This window comes from Taudactylus pleione, unplaced genomic scaffold (genome assembly GCF_031769625.1).
Source record: "Taudactylus pleione unplaced genomic scaffold, aTauple2 ptg000400l, whole genome shotgun sequence".
Classification (NCBI taxonomy): domain Eukaryota; kingdom Metazoa; phylum Chordata; class Amphibia; order Anura; family Myobatrachidae; genus Taudactylus; species Taudactylus pleione.
Genome location: NW_028284802.1, coordinates 4,380,527 through 4,404,046, shown reverse-complemented (window position 1 = coordinate 4,404,046; position 23,520 = coordinate 4,380,527). Strand labels below are relative to the sequence as shown.

The following is a 23,520-nucleotide window of genomic DNA, read 5'->3' as shown; positions in this document are numbered from 1 at the left end:
TGACGAATCACAGTCTATTACTTTAGTTCCTTTTCCTAGGATTATGGGTTGTAATTATTCTAGATCAGATCTAGTCCTGACACAGCTGACAGCTAGGCTTTGGTACTGTATTTCTCCTGTACTACAAGGTCTCTAAGCCAAGTCTTTTCTTAGTAAGGAAACCTTCCTTTATTTAAATAGGCTGTGTAATGTGGCAAACAGGGATGATGCGCAACGGGCGGGCTGCTGTCACTCTCTTTTGTATTAAGGCTTATGTGAGTAAGGCAACTATGTATCCGATTGTCCAGATAGACTGCGACGAGACAGGCCTTTAATCGATGCTGTGGGGACCCATTACTGTCAATGACTATTGGTGAATAGGTGCAGTGGAGATGCGGAGCAATCGCTTACCACCCGGACCTCTTCCCTCGCTTTCTCTCCCGACTCTGCAGAGCCTGTCACTCTTTACAGCCAGACGGATTGAACTCATCTCCACCTCCACTATGAGCTACGAAGCTTCCTTCAGACGGAGCATCCGCTTCCTGCCGCCAGCCAGCTCTGCTCACCGCGATGTCTCCCGACTGTAATGTCGTGCTCCCGGCGAGTCCCCGAACAGACCCCAGCCACCTCAGGTAACAGCAGCGTCTTTTTCTTGTCTCCTCTAACCACCGTTGCCTCTCTCCAACCGCGCCACCGCTCACGCGTGCGGGCCCTTTTTAAAGCCGATCAGCCCCCCTCGTGCTCCTCTCAATGGGCCTCCCCAAGTACACGTGCTGCCCCTGCACTCCTCACAGTACAAACGGGGCATCTTCCTCCCTGCTCAATGCCCCTTGGTAGCTTCCTATCCTCGTGCCCCCCCCCCATAGTTCTCAGGGTATTCCAACTGGACAGTACCAAGTTCTTCCCCGATTTAGGGGTAGTTCAGGCAGGCATATTTCGGTCACTAGTATCTCTAACCTATTTTCCTTACACTATAGACTAGGCGATACTACACATGCTGGCACACTGCTTGGTTTCCCTATAGTGGAGTCCCCTAACTTTTCGGGGTATCACAAAAAGGTACATAGTCAGCCTTCCTCAAACACAGGCAAAAACACTAGCTTATTAGCATTTGGAACCCTATACAAAGCCCATCTTCAACCCAAAACAGGCAGAATAAACAGGGAGGCTCCGACAGCACAGCTGGAAGCCTCCTTCCTGTATGAGGATTAAATTCACTGTATAAACACATTTTTACAATTGCAGTTTAAAAACATCAGAAAAATACATGTGTGCTTGTGTGTGTGTATATATATGTATATATATTGTGACACAGTCAGGTCAGGGGGTCCCTCTCCTGGGTAGAAGGACTCCTTTCTTACACACACCCACAGCAGCAGGGAAGCAGCACACCAGTCTGGATGCAAGTACAAGCTGGTCGGCGCCAGTCTTTATTGTACAATGTCAGAAATAACATAAAGAAAACATAAACATAAACATAAATCCTAGCCCTGTCGGGGCACTAACTTCACAGGTAGTTCCCTCACTACCAGAACCTGGCAGGGCCTAATGCCCTCACCAGCAACCAAGGCACAGCAGAACACTCACAGTTAGGTTTTCAAGTGTCTCTGAGCAAACTCCCTGTCTGCTCTCCCAGGTGAGACAATCAGCCCTAAACACACTAGGCTTATATTGGCCACTCTCAGGTGGAAAACCTTAACAAGCCTGTTACCAGGCTGCGAGAACCAAAACCTGGAGTGGCCGTGGGTGGAGCCCTCCCTCTCCTCTCACCCACAACCCCCAGCTCCCAAACCGGCTTTTCAAAAAGCCGAGACTCAAGCCTGCTACACTGCAGACTTTCACCTGGGGATTTAAAACACATAAGACAGGAATCTGGGATAAATGTCCCGGTCACAGACCACTTTACCAGTGATCCTATCACAATATATATATATATATATATATATATATATATATTTATGTGTATATATATATATATATATATATATATATATATATATGTGTGTGTGTGTGTGTGTGTGTACATGTGGCCCATCATGCGTGGACTTATGTGTATAATATCACACACAGACTTATATTTGAAAAGTAGCAAAATTCCCTACAACTCATACACACAATGTTAAACAGAATACAGTCAGTTTTTTAGTGATCCTTCCCAAAATCATACTGGCATGGCCACACACACATAGATGCCCTTCCAGCTTAGTGCTGCTCGCTGAGTGCCCCACCGACCCTCAGACGCACAACGCAATTCAGTGCTGTTTCTCCCCGCATACATACATTTAAAAGCAATGGTCCCGTAATGCAAAAAGGATAATTATATACAATGTCAGTATATAAAGAAATTAATGTTTTCTGTAACTATGGCTTAGTAAATGACATTTGGACTGTTTTTGGTACCGTATTGATCTACTCTGTTTCCACAGCGTTCCGGTGACATCAATATGAAGATCAGAACATGCGGCTATGAAATATGAATTTTAGAGAGAATATCTATTTAAAATGTTGTAAGCCGTAAACAGCTTAGATTTGCATGTGGGGGATGCAAAGGGAGGTTGGAGACCTTTTGTATCCATTTGAAATTGTCCAATAAATGCCCTGTAACAGATTTCTAACCTTTATCAAAAGACAAATGACATTGTGTAGGCTTGCTTACATTTGTGTCCAAAGGACTGGTTATTCCAGTCTAATCAATAGAGATAGCTAACTGGGACTAGAACCTAATTAACAGTAGTTTTAGGTTCTGATGACCTCACAGGTAAAAGGGGGCGGGAACATAGCATGCACATTCTGAGGACACAAAGGCAGACACACACACACTGGCAGATCTTTGGAGGAGAGAGAGGTTTCCTCTCTCACAAGACAACGGAAAATGGATCTCAGTTCCCCTGGGTTATAGCTAAGTATAAATTGTGCAATATTTAGCCTATTTGGGTGTCTGTGGCTATTTTTGGTGTTATTCTGTTGTTGGCTTGGCATGGTTTGTGGCTTTCTGGGGATATTCATGGGTCTGTGTTGGCATGCAGTGGATGATGTGTTGTCTGGTCTGTGCTTTTCATCTGCACTGTAGGGTACAGTGGTCTGTTGTCAGCATGCAGGAAAGGGATTGATTGTGGAGTTTTTGTTGTATTTGTGGATGATTGATGCTGGTTGATTGAGATCCTCTGATGTGCTCTGTGTTGGGGCTTTCCCATGTGCTTGAACGGTATCTCTGCTTGGGAGAGATGGGCTTGGTGTGTGTTGTATACTCATGAATGTGATCATAGGGTGGTGTCAGTGTTGTATCGTGGAGGTTGAATTGATGGCAGCTTTGAATGGTCGTGGGTGGTTGCCGTGTGGTGTTGTGTGGGTCAGATGGGTATGTTGTCTGCGGTTTGTTGGAGATGGCTTGCCTCCATGTGGGGTGAACAAGGGAAATTGTGATTCTGCCCAGTTGTGGTGTTGTGTGGGTCAGATAGGTATATTGTCTTTGTTGTGGTTGTGGTCATTGATGGATGTATGATTTGCGGAGTTGCAGCTTGGTGTGAGTTTTCAGGGTGGAGTTTGCCTAGGGATCATGAGGCTTGCAAAAAAAGGAAAAATATGTGCTTCGGCCCTTCCCCACGGTCTAGTGACTACTGGATGAGGTCTGTTGTAGGATGGTATTGTTGTATATTGGAATCAGCTTGTGTTGTACATGTTGGAATATTAAATGGTGTAGTGTTTGCCTGATGTGTTGGCATATGATATCCAGCGTGCATATTTAATTAACTTTGGCATTATGGGAGATTTCAATGAGGTAGCTTCATAATGGAGTTTGTTTGTAGACCATGCAGTTTGGACAATAGGGCAGGAAGCATTCCCAACCCCCCCCTCACACACAAACACACACACACACACCATCACCAGCCATCTTGAACATGTGCTCTCAGCAGACATTGATATCTCTCTCATTGTATTTGATGTCTCTCTCTCTCTCTCTCTCTCTCTCGCTCTCTCTCTCTCTCATATTGCTCATTGTATTTTGATCTTTAATAACCGTTTCATGTATATTAACTGTACCTTATGACCTAATGTTTGTACAATTTATTTGCGCTCATTATTAGATCATAGCATTGTAACATCTGTACTTTTACCTGAATAATAATCTTTAGCGCTTTGGACCGCTATTCAACTGTCTCAGTATTTAATTAATGGTATAATCAAAATTGTGGTTTTAGAAGGTACAGGCAGGTTTTGTCTTAGAGGTTCTAGGCAGGTGAATCTTAGAGGTTTATAGGCAGGAATGTATTAAAAGGTTTATTTACAAATTCAACACTGTATACTGGGACCAGTGCGCATGCATATGTATTGGCTGTACTTGTTGTTTATTTACTTGCTTTTTACTCTAAATTGTTATACTTACATCATGCAACCACCTGTTTACATAAATATCTTTTGTGCTTTGAACCACACGATTAGACTGGAAAGCAATTCTTTCTTAAGCGACTTGCACTGCAAAATTACGACTGATAGGAATCAATAGATGGGGGTTTGCAGCTGATGTCACGCTACCACAAATTGCGCAAAGCGACCGGATTTCAGTTCCTCAACAAAGGGTGGGCGCGTCATATACTGGTAAGAACGCAATGTGTTTAAAACCTGTTTAGTACTCTATGTTGTGAAATCGAATGTCCATATTTGTGTAGTTTAAGGAGCGCTGATTAGGACCTAGGGACAAGAGAGAAAAGTCTGTTTATTTTATTGTAATTTTTTGCGCTGCAATAGGTGATTCGCACATAGTGTATGCATCTTCCCTGTATTGCTGCCACATGTTTGAACAACTGTTGTGATAGATAGTCTTATAGCGTGATCACTTGTTAAAGCCTCTGAATATGTATTGTCATGAGGGAAAGCATTTTTCTGGCCAGAAAACAAAGGTATATGAATGTGAACGTGTGCTTGTGATGTGAAAAGGATAAAGAAAAACGGAAAAGGTTTTTGCTTTTTGAACTGTTGGAAATAGACAGGGCCGGCTAAGGTGTCCAAGAGGCTGGTAGGACAGCCATAGCAGTATACATAGCAGGTATAACTGGGCGAGAAACCAGAGGGTGTTTCTCGGTCGACTTCCAATTGTAATCGCAAAGTCCATTGATAAGTTAATGTCTCTGGGTAATGTGATCAGACCGCATGGTTGTGTGAACCGTGATTGTGAATTGGTTGTGGTGGAGGAAATCACTTGCAAGGGTAAGTGTTATTGTTCTACCAGTGGAGAGTAACTCAAAGTAGGAAGCAGCAGATGAAGCTTGTTAATTTGTTTGGAAAGCATAAGCATAGCATAGGCTAAATTCTGTTACCTCATTGTGTAAAACTGACAAAACACGCTTAGCGGTCGGTTGTGCACAATGGGTGGAAGTGAGTGGATGCAGCTTGTTTAATTCGTCCACTGGTCGAAATCTCTAGCGAAAGTAGCCAAAGCGTTGTCCCAGATGGGTGCTAAGCAGTCGCTAGGGATGGTCGATGAGGTGCTGCTTATGGATGGGCTGACCGGTTTGGCAAGGTATATAATGAATGTGAAGTATGGCACATACGCAACAGCGTACTGCGACATATGGGTCAAGATGACCAAAGGATGTATGAAACCCTTTCCCAAAGTTGGCAGTTTCGATTCGGAGGTACTAAGTAATGTTAGAGATAACATATGTTTAGTAAAATTTTTGAAGAAAGGAGTAAAGTATACTGATTGTTTAAAGTTGTGGCAGCACGAGGGGAACACTTGGCAAGGTGGTGTATGCACGCCGCAAAGTAGCGTACTCACACCGCTAGGCAGTGTGCATGCGCCGCAAAGTAGCATGTTCATGCCGCAAAGTAGCGTACACACGTGGCACAGTAGCATGCTGCAAAACAGCATACTCATGCCGCAAAGTAGCACGCTGCCAGGTAGCGTACCTACGCTGCAAGGTAGTGTCACCGTGCATAAAGAAGAGAGCGCATGCGCACCTCCACCACCCTATGCGGCCCCAGGTGATACAGCCAATACCAAAAAAAAAGTTACTTATATCCTGTTGTAAGTCACCTTAAGGAAAATGTTGTTGTAGAAGATGATGAACCCACTGTAATTTCAGCCATTGCTCATGCTGTTCATATGCTAGATGTTCCACAGAGATGGAAAAGGCAGCGGCTGAAATTAGTGAGATTAAGTGTATCATGGCCATAAAGGGGCAATTGTTAACATTTTAGATAGTTAGGTAATCATTCATAATTTTGGAATGTTAGCATTAAAAGGTGGTTCTGACCATAGTGGATGTTTTACATACATAATTTGAATGTACTGTATGTGTTAAGTGTACGCAGTCTTAGTCATTGTGCATTTTGGTAAGATCAGGTGTCCTTGTTTACAGTAAATATTGAGATTGAGAACTGAAGTCAGAATAGTTACTATATATGTTAATAAGAACAGGTTTTTCTTTGATCTACTTTGAAGTCTAGACAATAGATCCATTTGTTGTTTAACAGGAGGTTCACTTTGATCAAGTATTGACCAAAATTAGGATTCTAGGTTATGTAATAGCTTTTTTTTACCAAAAAGAGTATTTTCACAGGACTGAAGTCACACTGAACAGCAGGCTCTATTGTTAAAGAAATTGTGGCATCTGGTTATTAACACTTTCTGTGCTGCCTATATCATATATGCAATAAACTCACTCACACTTGGTACAATAGATCTCTTTATACCATCATGGCTGCATTACCATGAGACCACACCAACCCACACATTCACATATATACACAAATAATTATTTTTTTCTGATAGATTGCTCTCTACTATTTATCTCTAGACCATTAGTCGGGCCGGAAGTGCAGGTGAATAATTAACATTCCCTTAAAATAGACATACAGAATATCATATATTCCCCCTCATACACACACGCATGTACACTTCTCACACATACATTCACGGTATATTACTCCATTTATTCTGTTTAATAAACCCTGCAGCATATCTACAGTGAAACTTATGCATTAAGGTACACATTGGCACATGTACAGTGCATGTTTTAAAGTACTGGAGAATTCATAATTAATCACAGCAAACCCAAATATGAAAGTTCTCTGTGTATAGTTTGTATGTGCTTCATATGAAAATTTTCTGTGTGGAGTTAGAATGTACTTCTGAAAAATCCTTGCAATACAGCAGTTTAAGATGATTTGTTGTTGTGCTCTGATTCAGTTATGTCATGTCTAAATGATACTAAACTGTTATTGCTTCATCTCTCACAAACAGGGCACAAGGTTGCAAAGGACAAATTACAGCCATGTCAGACTAAGGTTAAATTCTTGGGACACTGTCTAACCCAGGGGCTAAGACACTTGACAACGGACAGAATTCAAGCCATACAAAATGACACTGCCGCAAAACCAGCAGCAAATCCATACGTACTTGGGCATGTGTGGATACTGCAGGACGTGGATCCAAGGTTTTTCTATTTTGGCATTTCCATTGCAGGAATTAGTTTCCTCCTCAAAACCCAACCATGTCACACACACTGAGGAGACAGAGCAGGCTTTCCTTAAGCTTAAGGATAGTCTGACAAGAGCACCTGCCTTGGGAATACCAGATTATGAAAAACCCTTTGAATTTTATTGTACAAAAGCTGATGGCTGCGCAGCAGGTGTCCTCACACAGAAACATGGTGATGCTAGCAGACCTGTAGCATACTACAGTGCACAATTGGACACTGTGGCAAGATCACTCCCGACGTGTTTAAGAAGTGTAGCTGCAACTGCTCTTCTGGTAAGAGCGAGGATGTAGTATACCATACATGACATGTCCACTGTATTCTGAACCTTAGATCTCTTTTAAGTACATATTACATCATAATTTTTAGCTAGCAATACCTTAAATAACTTTGGTTATTAACTATAATGTGTGAGAACCATTGTATAGGTATGCGTTCGCATATGTGCATCTGTGTATTGAAGTAGCAAATGTGCGTCTGTATGTGTGTATGTGAATACGCATATGAGCGTCTATGTGTATGTATGTGAATATATGTATGCGATATGTGCGTCAGTGTATGTGTGTTGTGAATTCGCAGTTGTGCGCATTGGATTGCACCGACGCAAAGTAGCATCCTAGTGACGCCATCAGACTATAGATGACTATATCGTCAGATAATAATTGCAAGTGATCATATCCAATTATTTGACTTTGACAGTCCACACTTTGATAGCAAACATAAAACTATCACATTCTATTCTTAACCTTTTTAGTCATGCATAATAAATTATTATTCAATGTTCTATACGGTATGACACAATTTGGTCATTGAACCATCAATAATGCATTTCAGGATAGGGTAAACAACCCTTATACGCACTTAGCAGATCTATAGGGGACCATTGGTAGGATGTGGGATATCATCTAACCTATAAAGGAAGTTTGGGGGATTTGAGACTATATTATCTATGATGTTTAATGGAACATTTACAATAATTATTATTATACATGACTTAGCCTATTCACATGTTATTATCTAATGGTACATTCAATTTCAGGATCATAGTGCAGTTCTTTTTCAACCTTAGTACCTATACCACCACTACTCACCACCATCATGATTTCATTTTCACTGTTTACCTTGGTGGTACATTTTCCACACTTCAACACAGTAAGAACACATCTGACACATAAACCAATTACTAAAATGTAGGGATGTGCAGGCTCGGTTCTACTCGGTTCCGTTCGGTTCTTTTTACCAAATCTTATTGGCTATCCAAAACTCGTGACAGCTGAAACCCAATAAGATCCGGTAAAAAGAACCGAACGGAACCGAGTAGAACCGAGCCTGCACATCCCTACTAAAATGACAATCAGTATAAGAATAAGGAGCTTACTTATACTAGCAACCATCTCCTGTACCCACTCTCCCAGACCGGCGAACCATTTTACAGGGTTTAACCATGAGAACCATTTCTCTACCTTTACCTCTGTCTCATATAAGGAAATATTATGGTCCTTCTGAAATTCCCACTTCAGTTGTAGGATTTCATTCATTTTCCGGTCAATCACCTCTTTGGGGTCATTAGTATTATTGGTGATGTACGTGCAACACTTGACACCAAATTGGGTGGCCAAAGTCACACAATATCCACCAGTAATAGCTGTTAGGTAGTTTAACACTAGCCTATGTTGTACCAATTCCTTTTTATAAGCCTGTAGCTCCTTACCCGTATACCTGAAAGTGTCATCATACATCTCGGTGAGGTTGTCTATCAATTTAGCCAGGTCTTGGATAGATCTAAAATTTAAAGTTCCCCGAGTGATCCTGGTGGGATCTAATGCTACCAAAATTTGGAAGCCAGTTGTTTCACTAATCAACTGTGTGGCTATATGTTCTTCACCAGGAATCTTATTTCTTTTGTTACGATGCTCATACTGCGTGTGTATGTATGGAGGTGGTGCGGTTTTATGGATACCAATCATTTCATCATGTGTAAGGGTCATAACCTCTGGGACCAATTTTCCTATAAAACATAAACTCTCGGTACTCAGGGATAACCAAGCCCTTCTTCCACAAACATAGTATACATTATCTGGGAGGACATAAGGTATATTACGATCCTGCACAATATCACATAAAGTTTTAACAAAACTACCTATGCCTATTGTCCTCATCTGCTCAAGGCATGTTTCAGCCTGAATAACATTTCGACAATACCCCATAGGAACTTTTCCAATAGATACCACATTTGGTTTGTTCCTACATCCTCATCTCTGGGGTTCGTCACTACTGGTGTGGCGAGCCATTGTCTGATCCAATAAATCTGCTTCCCAATTCTCCAGTCTCTCTATGTATGAAATGTTCAGACACAGCAAAGACCGATCTATGGAGTATTGGCGCAGCTTTAAACTAGGGGACCTAGTAATGTTATACTTCCCATCTATGGACCTCCCTCCCCGTAATTCAAGGACCTCAGAGAAATTTAATGGGAATGGTACTAATCCTACATTATCCCTGAGGCACGTGAGTACACATCCAACATTCAGCCTGGATTAAGACCTTACCCACTAAGGAATGGTAATCCTCTAAAGGAATGGTAATCCTCTAAAGGATGTCTGCCCAAATACAGATTCATTTTGGACTGGCATCGTTGGATGCATTTCTCATCAACTAGGGATCCACAGTACTCACAAATACAATATTCCTCAGATAATAGCCCCTCACACTGTCTCCGAGTTCCATGGCTAACAGATCTCTTAACAATTCCTAAACTGAGTTTGACCATATGTTGCCCTGATCGTTTTATTGCTCTGTCCTCCGACTTCACTCCATCAACATCACTATCGGCCTCCCTCTCCGTCATCTGTCCTCCGTCACAGAAATAAGACATCCTGAAACAAATAAACATGAGAAGAACCCTGGAACGAGATAAAGAAACAGAAACAGATCACCACTCCATTGCTGGAATAGTAATCTGCACGCGTCTCTGGCTTAGGTGTTTTCACTGCATTCTTTAGTTCTCCCGGAACAGGCTCACAATCGACAGGTCCATGTTGTCTGTCTCGACTTTGCCTTGTACCTCCTTCGGGTGGTTCACCTTTCTTCAGTGAGTGGAATGGACCCAGGTATCTCTTTCTGCTACTTTCAAAGATGTGGTACTTGTCATCAACACCCGGTCTGTCAAACAACCTGAGCATAAGAAATTTTGGATCATAACATATTCTCCAGGTTCAACATCATGACAGTCTGTTTCTGGCATATCAGGTAACAACATTTTCAGTTTCTGTTGCTGTTGTTTCAGCTGTCTACTCAGTTTTATAAGATATCACACAGTAACCTCATTATTACTCTTCAAATAATCCTGTGGATTTATAATCAGATGAGGTTGCCTCCCAAACAGTATCTCAAAGGGGGACAGATTAAGAGGAGGTCTAGGAGTGGTTCTGATGCTATGGAGGACGAGCGGTAAGGCTTCTGGCCATCCTAATCCAGTTTCAGCCATGATCTTACTCAGTTTGTTCTTAATAGTACCATTTACCCTCTTCCACCTTGGCACCGGCTTGCGGTTGGTAGGGGGTGTGAAGTCTACTATTGATAACCATAAGCTTACACATGTTCTGGAAAACATCACCAGCAAAATGAGTACCCCTATCACTTTCTATGATTCTAGGGATACTGTATCTGCATACAAACTCCTGAACAATCTTCTTAGCAGTAAAAACAGCAGTATTAGTGGCAGCTGGATATACCTCTACCCAATTAGAAAATACATCTGTACAAACTAACACATACTTGAGATTCCTGCAAGGTGGTAATTGGATGAAGTCAATTTGTATTACCTGAAAAGGCCTGTGTGTCAGAAGGATATGGGATGGCTCGGTGGGTATTGTCTTCCCGTCATTTTTCCTCAAGCAAATCAGACAGGACATTGCTCTCTTTCCAGCTTGAGAAGAAAAGCCTGGTGCCCACCAATATGCTCTGACCAACTTGCACATACCTTCTTCTCCCAGGTGAGTCAGACCATGTGCTTCCTCAGCCAGGCTTGGGTAGTATGCCTTGGGAGCAACAGGCCTACCTTCTCCATCTCTCCAGAGTCCGGAGTACTCCTGACCATATCCCTTTGATCTCCAGACCACCTTTTCCTGTAGGGAACATAAATTTTGCATTTCAATTAATTTCTGTGTGTCTATTGTCTGGAAGACCATCACTTTGTTAGTTGGTATATTTATGTGTAACCCTGCTGCCCATTTGGCAGCTTCATCTGCTCTGTTATTGCCCATTGACACTGGGTCTTCTTCGCATGTGTGGGCTTTGCATTTGATGACAGCTACTGACTTTGGTAACTGAATTGCTGTCAGAAGTCCTTTTATGTGTTGTGAATGTGCTACTGGTGTGCCTGCTGCTGTCATAAAGTTCCTAAGACGCCAAAGAGCCCCAAAATCATGCACTACCCTGAAGGTGTACCTAGAGTCAGTGTATATGTAAGCTGATTCACCTTCTGCTAACTCACACGTTCTCCTTAATGCCACTAGTTCAGCCACCTGGGCTGAGTGAAGTGGACCAAGAGGTTCAGCCTCTATGACATCCTCATAATCTACAACAGCATTACCTGTGCATAATTCTCCTGTGTCTGTCTGTCTATGACAACTCCCATCCATGAAAAATGTCAGATCTACATCTTCTAATGGTGTGTCACGTATGTCTGGTCTTGCAGTAATGGTCTGATTCAAATATTCCACATACAATCATGTGTGTCCGTATACCTGCAAAACTCACCTTCCTCCACCCTTTGTGCATCTCGAGGCACATATGGTAAGTACGGTGCTGGATTTAACGTATTGTACAATTTAATGGTAATATTTGCAGGTGCCATCAGAGCTAGTTCCCATTTCGTGAACCTTGCTGAAGAGACATGTCTGGTTTGGGCAGAATTTAACAAAGCAGGTACTGCATGCAGTGTTTAGACAGTTGTATCAATCCAATGCGCACAACTGCGAATTCACAACACACATACACTGACGCACATATCGCATACATATATTCACATACATACACATAGACGCTCATATGCGTATTCACATACACACATACAGACGCACATTTGCTACTTCAATACACAGATGCACATATGCAAACGCATACCTATACAATGGTTCTCACACATTATAGTTAATAACCAAAGTTATTTAAGGTATTGCTAGCTAAAAATTATGATGTAATATGTACTTAAAAGAGATCTAAGGTTCAGAATACAGTGGACATGTCATGTATGGTATCATACTAAATCCCTGTTTATTTGCAGACATCCAGTTTTATCGGCAAAGAAGTCGCATCATGCGTCCACTAGTTATGGATGATAGGGAGTTATTGAATAGAATGTTATTTCTTGTATGCAGTGTTGTAGCCAGTTTTAACCAGTTGTTCGGTGGGAAAGATATACAATGTGACTGTTGGAGAACTGATCCATACCCCTGATGACACCGTATGAACTGACCAATAACCAGATTGACCAGAAGCAAGAACCAATGAAAACCTGTCAATTTGTCCCTTTGTTAACTCTGAAACCTGTAAGGTATATAGGCTGGTGTCCTGACCCCAGTGCACAGACATCTTATTGCGACCGCAGACTTCTGGATTGATGACTGTATACTGGGACCAGTGCGCACGCGTATGTATTGGCTGTACTTGTAGTTTATTTACTTGCTTTTTACTCTAAATTGTTAAACTTACATCGTGTAACCACCTGTTTACATAAATATCTTTTGTTCTTTGGAACCACATGATTAGACTGAAAAGCAATTCTTTCTTAAGTGACTTGCACCGCAAAATAGCGACTGATAGGAATCAATAGGGGTGTGACCATCGCCATGGGTTATTGCAATTCCTCAAAGCCACGTGTCCTGACTGTATGTATTCTGTGTGCCCTGGTAAAGTGTCATGTTAATCCAGACCTAGATTTAACATTATGGCCCGTATTCAATTACAGGCAAAAAGTAAGAAAAGTTTTGACTGTCTGACTTTCCGGCTCATTCGCCTGTTTCAGAGGCGAAATCTTTCAGTGCGCGTCCTCATTTTTCGCCTAATTCAATTCCAAAACAGACAAAAACAGAAAGCGGCGAATGCGGAACAGGCGGAAAGTACTGAATAGATTGGGGGAATCAGTCTGTACCCCAAAATAAGATGCACTGACACTGGAAATCAGTACGGATATGTACTATTAGCCCTAATAAAGGTACTTTGTGTCATTAATTTGTGTTAAAAGCTTTATCTGCTTATTTCTAAAAGTGCTGGAAAATGGTAGAAAACTGCATTTTTTGGTGAAAATAAATAGTCCTGTCAAATTTGGGGTACTTGAAAATGGGTGCTAGCATATTTTTGTGTCTCTAACGTTAACTTTTAAAAAACGTGAAAAACCACCCTCATACATGCACCTCCAATCCCAAAAACACTTGGCCTCTCCTTACAGCACCCCCAAGAAATCTATTTTGCTAGTTTTTATAGTTGCCCCCTCACTTTTTTTTTACTTTTTCGCTGCAAAAATGGCATGTCTTTTTTGGGGTGCTCGAGGTAATTTTTTTATTTATTTGGCTATCTTGTCTTTTGGGGGGCTGTCCCAAGGGTTCTGAGTTGTTTCCCCAAGTTTGCACCCCAAAATAAAGATTTTGCACTTTTTTTCACCTGCTATTCATTGGAGATACTTTTCTGCCTATTACAATGCATTGAGTTTCCGCTTAGACGAAATTGTCCTGGAATTGAATATGGAGATACTTTGAAAACAGGCGGAAAGTCCAAATTGACGAAAACTTATCTCCAAATTGCACTTTTTGCTTCTAATTGAATCCGGCCGTCAGTTTAAATATTTAGGGGTCCTGATTCTAGTTCCTCATCAGATTATATCGCTTTGAATTTGATGCCTCTATTCTCATATTTACGTGATAATATAAAAGCATGGGGTAAGCTCACGGTTACGGACAGGGTACATTTTCTTAAAATGATAGTCCAACCTAAATTTTTATACATTTTGCAGCAGTCCCCGGTATACATACCGGCCTCCTCCTTTAGGGAATTGAAAAGTATGCTCAATACTCTGATATGAGCAGGTAAACGGCCCTGAATAAGATTGGATGTGCTCTCCAGACCTAGGGCAGATGGTGGCTTATCGCTTCCACACTTTCAATTTTATTATGCTGTCCAATTGTTGCATATTCGGTCATGGGTACAAGATGGTTTTGCTGATTCATTGTCTGACTTTTTAGTTTTGCAAATAAATCCAGGACACAGTCCTTTGCAGGCGCTGATGGGTGGTAAGATTTCTGTGCGTAGTCCTCCCTTGCTTATACAAGCGGAGAAGATTTGGCGTGAGGTGCATACACTAGTTGTGTTTACTGATCTTGATCCTGACACCCCCTATGGCATTCTTGTAGGCTTACTGATTTAGATGCTCTCAGGTGTGGGGCACCAAAGCTATTGTTACAATAGGACAGTTATACTCCAATGGTGTTTGAAATTGTTTCAGCAATTGAAGACAGAACATGACCTGCCATTTACTTATTTTTACAGGTTTTTGCAAATCCGACATGCCCTAAACACTAAATTTGGGGATGGCCCCCCAACTATTTCTTCCTCTCCAGTTAGAAAAGATGTGATTAATTTAGGACAAGTGAAATTTATCTCCCTTACGTATTCCTTTAAAGTAACCTCTTATTACAAGGATGCTTTACCTGTATTGTGTAGTCGATGGGAAGACATACTGGGACCCCTTAGTGATGAGAAGTGGGATGCAGCTCTGGATTTTCCCCGTACAGAGTACACGTCGTCTGTCAGATTTCAAGAGATCCAGTTGTTTCTGTTGCACAGAACTATAATTAACTCCTGTTCATTTAATGCAATATGGTCCCCGGATATCCGATCACTGCCCCAAGTGTGGTGGTCCCCAAGGGTTTTTCTGGCATCTTGTTTGGGAGTGTTCTGTGGTTCAGTGGGTTGGGTATGGATTGCTAGCTTTCGGTATGCCGCTGGTCAGAATTAGAGATGAGTGGGTTCGGATTAGTTTGGATTTTCCTGACAAATTTAGATTGTTCCCGACAAAAATCTGGTCTCAGAAAGAGGCAAAATGTCATCTTTCATGGACAAACATCATCATTCCTGGACTTTTGTCCAGAAATGATGATGTTTGTCCATGAAAGATGATGTTTTGCCTCTTTCTGAGACCCAATTTTTGGCAGGAAAAATCTGAATTTGGCGGGAAAATCCTAACTAATCTGAACCCGCTCATCTCTAGTCTCCCCCTAGTGCCTAACCCTAACCCCGCACCCTAACCCTCCCCTAACCGCCGATACATACCTTCGTGATGCCGGCGATCAGGAAACTGGTGCCAGGATCCCAACCTGTTGGGATTTCAGCGCCGGTATTTAGACTGTCGGCATCCCTCACACCAGGATGCCGACTACATCCTGGTTCAGTTATTCTGGACTCAGGTGATATCTGCTAATTCCAATACTGGCATTCCTCTTATGGCTCTTACACCAAAATTCTGCACTATATGTGCTGGGGAGGGTGATGAGATTAATGGCTATGACACCCAATATACTATTAATCTATGTGCGTTGGCTAAAGTCTCCCTGGCCCATTCACGGTTGGCCTCATCTGGTCCTGTTTTATCCACGTTGATTGTGCTGGTGAATGTCACAGTGGAACATGAGCACTATATGTGTCTCGCAAGGCTACTTCTAAATTTGAACGAATATGGTCCAGATGGTTAGAATCAACCTATCCAACCACCGTTCATTCTGTCTAGTACACTTTTATACGGTATGTTGAAATTATATGGTTAATGCATGTGTGGTACACTTTTCTACTTACCTTTTTGAAGGGTTTTTTTTTGTTAGGGGGTTTCTATTTTATACTTTTTTATTGTTTTTTTATATTATAAAAAAAAGTGAATTTGGAATTGTATGGATGATATTAAATCAGCTCATTCAGAAATTAATGTCAATTAATTTACTTTGGTTTTGTATTATTAATATTTTGTAATATGTATGTGCAATTGTGTTTTGCTATGGAATGTTATTTTGTAATGTCTGTATAGGTTCTGGATATAAAGTTTTTTGGTTTTTTTTCTTCTAGTTTTTGGTATTTGCAGTGAAAACTGTACAATTATGTTGGGTTAATAAAAATTACTTTATTTTAAAAAAAAATCTTTTTCGAATTAATGAACCTGGCATTCTTAAACATTGAGTGGAAAGGATTTTGCAGTGAGGTTTTACCTCTTTCCATCCAGAGTTAGTGAGAACTTGGAGGGTTTGGTGAAGCAGAGTATAGTTTAGAATGCAGCGTCTATAATAATTATACCAGAAAGTAATGGTATATACAGTGGTTATAGTTTGGTTCTTTGCTGTAACAATGTCTGTCTTCTCTTTTACAGATCATCACAGTCTTAACTATTATTTCACAACAATCTCACCCCCTGGTCCTGGACAACCAAACTATCACGTTGGTGGATCTGTCAATGATGTGCGTATTGTGACATACACCAGTGAAACGCGTAGGGTGCAGCCTCTGCTGTCCTGTTTGGAGGAAGCTATGGACCCTCAGCACTGGGTGAATCAGACTCACATTGCTAAGTATTATGAGAACAGGCACCAGCAGATCATAAATTATATGAAGAGAAAGAAATTGCTCAACCATGAAAAAGGTAAAAATAAATAAATGATTCTGTACATTTTGTGAACGACAGTATATCTAAGATGTATTTTGTGGCCCCCATAAGCTTTAGTCACTACAATTCTGCAGTTCTGCTACATATAAATACTACACGCTGGCAGTACGGGGTACATTGATTGAAAAAAAAATGTCTTTGGAGCAGGTTAACTGAGAAGAACGAATGTGCATATATACAGTGTAAGCCATCAATGAATTTTATTATTTGCTTACAATTTTATGAGTTACATGAATTGAAGCAGAAAAAGCAACCGCACTAGTCTTATGATATACCCTCCAAGAATAGCTATTTGTAGCTTCTTAATTCCAATTTATATGGGTGCTGAAATGTTACTGTACTTACACTGTCCTTATTCCATCTAATATACAATTTATATCGGTTACAGTGTATTACCAGTCAATTAACTAACGCATGAATAATCTCTGTTTTCTTATTTAACCTACTACGATTGATATGCACTTTATTTCCTATACCGTGAAAATAAGATGTATATTTATTAACATATACATTAGCTGTGTCTATTATAATATACTGAAAATGAGCACAAAAAAGATGATCCCTCGTCACTAGGACAAGTTATTCTGCTAATTCAGTGTGTGCCGACAAAATAATAAGAGTACCTACTTATTAATAACCTTCCACACCAGCACCCACACAATAACCACCTACAGCAGCTCTCACATAACATTACTAACTGTCTACACCAGCACCCACACAATAACCACCCACATCAGCCCCACATAACATTAATAACCTTCCACACCAGCACCCACACAATCACCACCCACAGCAGCCCCACATAACATTAATAACCTTCCACACCAGCACCCACACAATCACCACCCACAGCAGCCCCACATAACATTAATAACCTTCCACACCAGCAACCACACAATCACCACCCACAGCAGCCCCACATAACATTAATAACCTTCCACACCAGCACCCACACAATAACCACCCACAGCAGCCCCACATAACATTAATAACCTTCCACACCAGCACCCACACAATAACCACCCACAGCAGCCCCCACATAACATTACTAACCTTCCACACCAGCACCGACACAATAACCACCCACAGCAGCCCCCACATAACATTAATAACTTTCCACACCAGCACCCACACAGTAACCACCCACAGCAGTCCCCACATAACATTACTAACCTTCCACACCAGCACCCACACAGTAACCACCTACAGCAGTCCCCACATAACATTAATAACCTTCCACACCAGCACCCACACAATAACCACCCACAGCAGCCCCCACATATCATTAATAATGTTCCACACCAGCACCCACATAGTAACCACCCACAGCAGTCCCCACATAACATTACTAACCTTCCACACCAGCACCCACACAATAACCACCCACAGCAGCCCCCACATAACATTACTAACCTTCCACAGCAGTCCCCACATAGCAGCGTACCATCTGTAGATACAAATATTCCTGTGGTCACCGTACACCATCAACAGAAAGAGGGATCCCTTATGTAAGGTGCGAAAAGTGTGCGCATTCTAACCATCAGAAAAGTATCGGCAATGGATGCCTGGTGGAAAAAAGTGAAGAATTGGGGTGAAAACCCTTTTTACACCCCCCTTGACGCTAACTGCATCAAAAAACGCAAAAAATACACAAAGGACATCCCAAAAAATCACTTTGAAAAATTGGGGGAAAAAAAAAAAAAGTTGGGGTACAAATTCAAAAACTAGCGAAATAGCTTCTGGGGGGGTCTGAAATATGGTGGATGCTTTATTAATTGCAGGTGCTTGCTGAAGGTGCTTTTTTGTGCACTTTAAAGCTTTATTTTATTGACTTTGAACTATAGGCCTAATTCAGACCCGCTTGCGAGCGCTGAGCACTTGCAAGCGGGTCGATGTTGGGCAAGTGCGCATGCGCACGACGGAGGCGGCTCCGTCGTGCACATGTGCGAGACCCGAATAACAACGGCCAAGCCGTCGTTATGGGTCTCGCACCAAAGGGGGCGTACTGTCGACGTGTGCCCCATCATTGAAGGAGCCGCAAGCCAATCAGCGGGCATCTCCGTCAGAGCAGCTCGCTGATTGGTTGTGAGCGGTCAGCCTGTCTCCCCCATAGACTTCAATGGAGAGAAATCTCCATTGAAGTCTATGCTGGGAACCGCTACATTGTATCATTGATATAACCTCAGGTAACCTTGTGGTTACATCAATGATAATATGTAGCGGTTCCCAGCATAGGGCCATATTCAATTAGAGGCAAAATAAATTATCGCCGATGACGTCATTTTCGCCTATTTCAATTATCCCCGTATTCAATTTCACCTTTACTCATTCCGGCTTGGATTCGAAGCACCCTTTTTTTGTTTTAACCCCATGGATGCCTACTTGGTGAAGAGGACGTGAACTACGCTTAGGGGAGGATGTTTTTTTTTTATAGGTACACCTATGGATTACTTTGGAATTTTGGATACTAGGTGAGTATGTGTGATAGTGAGTGTTAGTGTGCAGGTATGTTATAATAAAAGTTTACTTTCACAGTGTATGTTTTTTTTTTTTTCGTATTCCTTTTGTTGTGAAACTAGAAGTACCAGTGGGCCCGTAATGCCCCGCATGCTGGTATTTGTGGTTCTCCAAATACCAGCATGCGGGGGAGGCTTGCTGGTATGTGTAGTTCTACAACTAAAGACAATATTTAACCATTTATTTTACACTACACACTAACACTATCAACCCAACACCCACCACCCTAGGGTGCCGGGGATAGCCCCGGGCTATCAGCCTAGGACAGGGGTGCCCTGGAGAGGGGGACCCCTTTATTAGAGGGGTCCCCAACTCCCCAGGGATACCTGGCCTGGGCTGACTAGCAGTCAGGGCTGATCCTGCGGCTGGGGGGCCCTGTGAAAGGACACCCCTGGCTATGGCATCAGTCCCTCACTAGAAAGGGTCTGGAGCTGGTTTTAAATATAGGGGTAACCTTACGTCAATTTTTTTCTCTTTATATTTAAAACCAGCTCTGTCCCTGCTGCGCGGTGCTGGTTCTTAAATTACAGTGGAACCTTACACATTTTTTTTCCCTGTAATTTTAAGAACCAGGACTGGCTGGCAAGTGTGGGGCTGGTTAGTCTTTTGGGGGGGACCACATAATTTTTTTTTAATTAACCCTATTTTAACCATTTCCAGAAATAAACATACACAAATTACAATGATTCGTGTATGTTCCTGACCATCTCGCAGCTCAGGGGTTTGAGAGATTGAAAAGTGATTTGTACAGAGAGTTTGCTCCTATCTTACCCAAGCTTATCATCCCGATTCTTGGTAAATTTGAGAGATGTATGTTTTAGGTGAAAAGTACTTCTGATTTGGCCCGATGGTGATTTAATTCAAGATTGCTATCTCACCCGAGTTTTACGAGTGAGATGAGAGAAATCTCTCTCTAACTCACCCGACTTTTGCCTTTAGTAAATTTGCAAGCAGGAAAAAAATGAATAAATCACCCGAGATGGTCATCTCGACTTATCTCGAGTCTTAGTAAATTTACCCCATGGTGTCAAAAGTCTGTTGCATCTGGAAAATCCATGTGGACTTAGGAGTCCACTGTTTGTATTCACAATTTCTCAAGATTTGACCAATGTTTTTAGTAGTAAGTTAACTAACCGCCGTGAACCTCTGTATTGCATTGAGCCCTCTGGGCACCGGCCATTCAAGCACAGTAGAGAGGTTCTATGGTTCCATTTATCTGCCATGTGCTGAAATGATGTGTCACAGGAAATGCACTCAAGACTGGTTGAAGGAAAAAAAATCCCTATTTCAGCAGAAAATCAATTATTCAGGAACTTCTACAATGCCTTTCTCACGTTGTTGTGATCTTCAAGCATATTGGAGAAAATGAGAATATCAGTCAGGTAGATAAGTAATGATGTCACAAGTAGGACAATACAAGGAGCTTGGAAGGTAACTGAGACCTGGCCATCTTTTGTGTTAAAGTCTGTCTTCCAGACGCCTCCCAGCTGATGGTGAAGCCTGAGGCATGATGGAGGCTCCCCAAGAAGTACGAAGTCAGTAGGAGAGAGGGTACCAATTCTTGATTGTGATTTCATTGAACCCCTAATTGGTGATGCTGTGACTTAATGAACATCATTTAACTTAAAACAGAACTTTGCCATCTCCCAGCCACATGTAATAAGTGTTATGCCTGGCCTATTTGCGCAATCAGCCATAACTTTCTGTTGAAACCCACTATTTTAACGTTGCCTGGTATTGATCAAAATGGTAATAAGACCCTCTAGGGAGTAGTTAGGGTCTCGGTAAGTGAGCTTGACTTCACTGTAGTCCACCAATGTTGTATGAAAGGAGATGAGCAGTTTAAGCTTCTAGAGCTTAGTGTCATACTAGTCAAGTCACTGACCACATTGTTCAATCCTGGCCAGTATTGCAGATACATTAGTTGTATGACTTGGAGAGTCAAAGATCTGCTTCAACGTGTCCAAACAAAAATTACTGCCACTACCCATCAAGGAATGTTGCTTAAATTGCAGTCAAATCTGGGTCAGGAATTATCTGTATCCTGAAGGCTACCATTAAATTTGGTATTCTTTCATCTGGTGATTGAGTTGGCTGACCAACAATTCATAAGGGGCATCTACCGCAAGTTACTCTTACTGCAGGAAGCTAATCTCAACACTCCATATTTTCTTCCCCAGACTGTGTCTCAACCCAGGTGTGGTGTATGTATGGGCATGAGCAAGAGGTCACAGTTCTGGTTTTTCCATGTAAGAACCACTTGGATGGGGCTGCTATCACACAATATCCTGCAAAGCAGCTTAGTTTTGAATGGATGGGTCATGAGAGACAAAGCTAAGCTGGGTGGAAGAGAGTAGAACAATGATGGATGAAGAATATAGAACAGTAAAAGACTCTTTGAAGCATCAAGGGCTAGATTTACTAACCCTTAGGGTCATAACAAGGGGTGTGAGAACAGTGCCGTCACCCAGGGCCTATGGGGCTGAATTGTCTTCTGCCTCATGGCACCTGTATATTGCTTGAAGGGTTCCCGAATAGGAACCCAACAGTCTGACGAGGATGGCTCTGCAGTAGCTCTACACTCCTCTTCTTTCTGGTCCTTGTTTACATGACATTACATGTTCAGGGGCTGGTCCAGTACAAGGTGGATTGTAACTCTGCTGTGGCCCTGCTGCTCTGCATAGCCCATAACCATTGCATTGTTTTTTTAATTTATATTGTATTTTGTTGCGCAAAATCACCTTTGCCCTGAACCCATTACAATGATTGAAGAGCCATGGGCCAGAGAAGTGGAGTTGGGTATGGGATACCGGCGCTTAGGATCCCGGTGGTCAGAATCCCGATGCCAGCATCACAACAGAGTTAGGATACCTACACCTGCCGCTATGTATCCTATCCCCAAACCTAAGCCTCCATCCCCGCAGCCTAACCATCCCCCTAATGTCAATACTTACCATCGAGATGCCGGTAGAAGCATTCTGAGCACCAGCTTCCCGACAGCCGAGATACAAACTAAATCTCAAAAAGTGGTCCTCGGGATCACATGGCACTGGCCACACCCACACAACACTGGTCCCACCTCCTCTGCTTCTCTCAAAAGGCCCTTGATCATTTGCAGCCCCAGGCCCATGCTGCTCCTAGTACCATCGGGAACTATGAACTAGCACCAGTCTAGCTGAAAGTGATAATGGAAAATCTTATCTCATGCTGCCCGTAGTTGCTGGTATTACATGCACACATACAAATTACCTGTTGTGTGACTCTATGTGGCTTTCAAAGTCCAATAATTATACTCTGTTTATTGCAGGTCACAGGGACAGCTATGTTTTCCAGGTGAAGTTTTGGTGTGAGCTGTCTGGAAATAAAAGCATCAGTGGATATGAAGAGTTTGCAGCGAATGGAGATTACTTTATTGTACTTGATACATCTGAACTTAAATTTGTTCCATTAACTTCTGAAGCAAAGACCTTAGCAAAGGACTGGAACAGCAGGTTTTTCGGGGCTAAGAGGCAAAAGTCCTACATGGAACAGGAGTGCATTATGTGGTTAAAGCAGTACTTGGAGTGTGAGTGTGTGACGGAACGCTTGCGCAAAGGTGAGAGGACAACGTGGAATCTTTTCCAGTAGTTATAATTCTGTATTAGAACTGATGAGTTCATGGGCGCAGGTCTGGCTGGAGCCCAGGGTGATGAGCGCCTTTAATCATCCATATACCTTCCAAAAAAACGCAACTCTCTCGGGACAGTGTGTCCAAGCTTTCTAGTTACTACTATGTGTAGTATATTTACTAGTTCTCATTCCATAATGACAGATTTGGTTATTTGCAAACTAACCATAGATACA

At 42.0% G+C, this 23,520-nt stretch overlaps 1 protein-coding gene across 1 annotated transcript in view; it reads left to right on the top strand.

Annotated features, from left to right (window-relative positions):
* The window catches only part of LOC148506580 (major histocompatibility complex class I-related protein 1-like), a 29,581-nt gene extending 6,277 nt beyond the window's left edge, over positions 1–23,304 (top strand). The window contains exons 2-3 of the mRNA XM_088446532.1: positions 16,867–17,136; positions 22,985–23,304. Of these exons, the coding sequence (XP_088302658.1) occupies positions 16,867–17,136; positions 22,985–23,304 (590 nt within the window). The remainder of the gene's footprint in view (positions 1–16,866; positions 17,137–22,984) is intronic.
* The last annotated feature ends 216 nt before the right edge of the window (positions 23,305–23,520 follow it).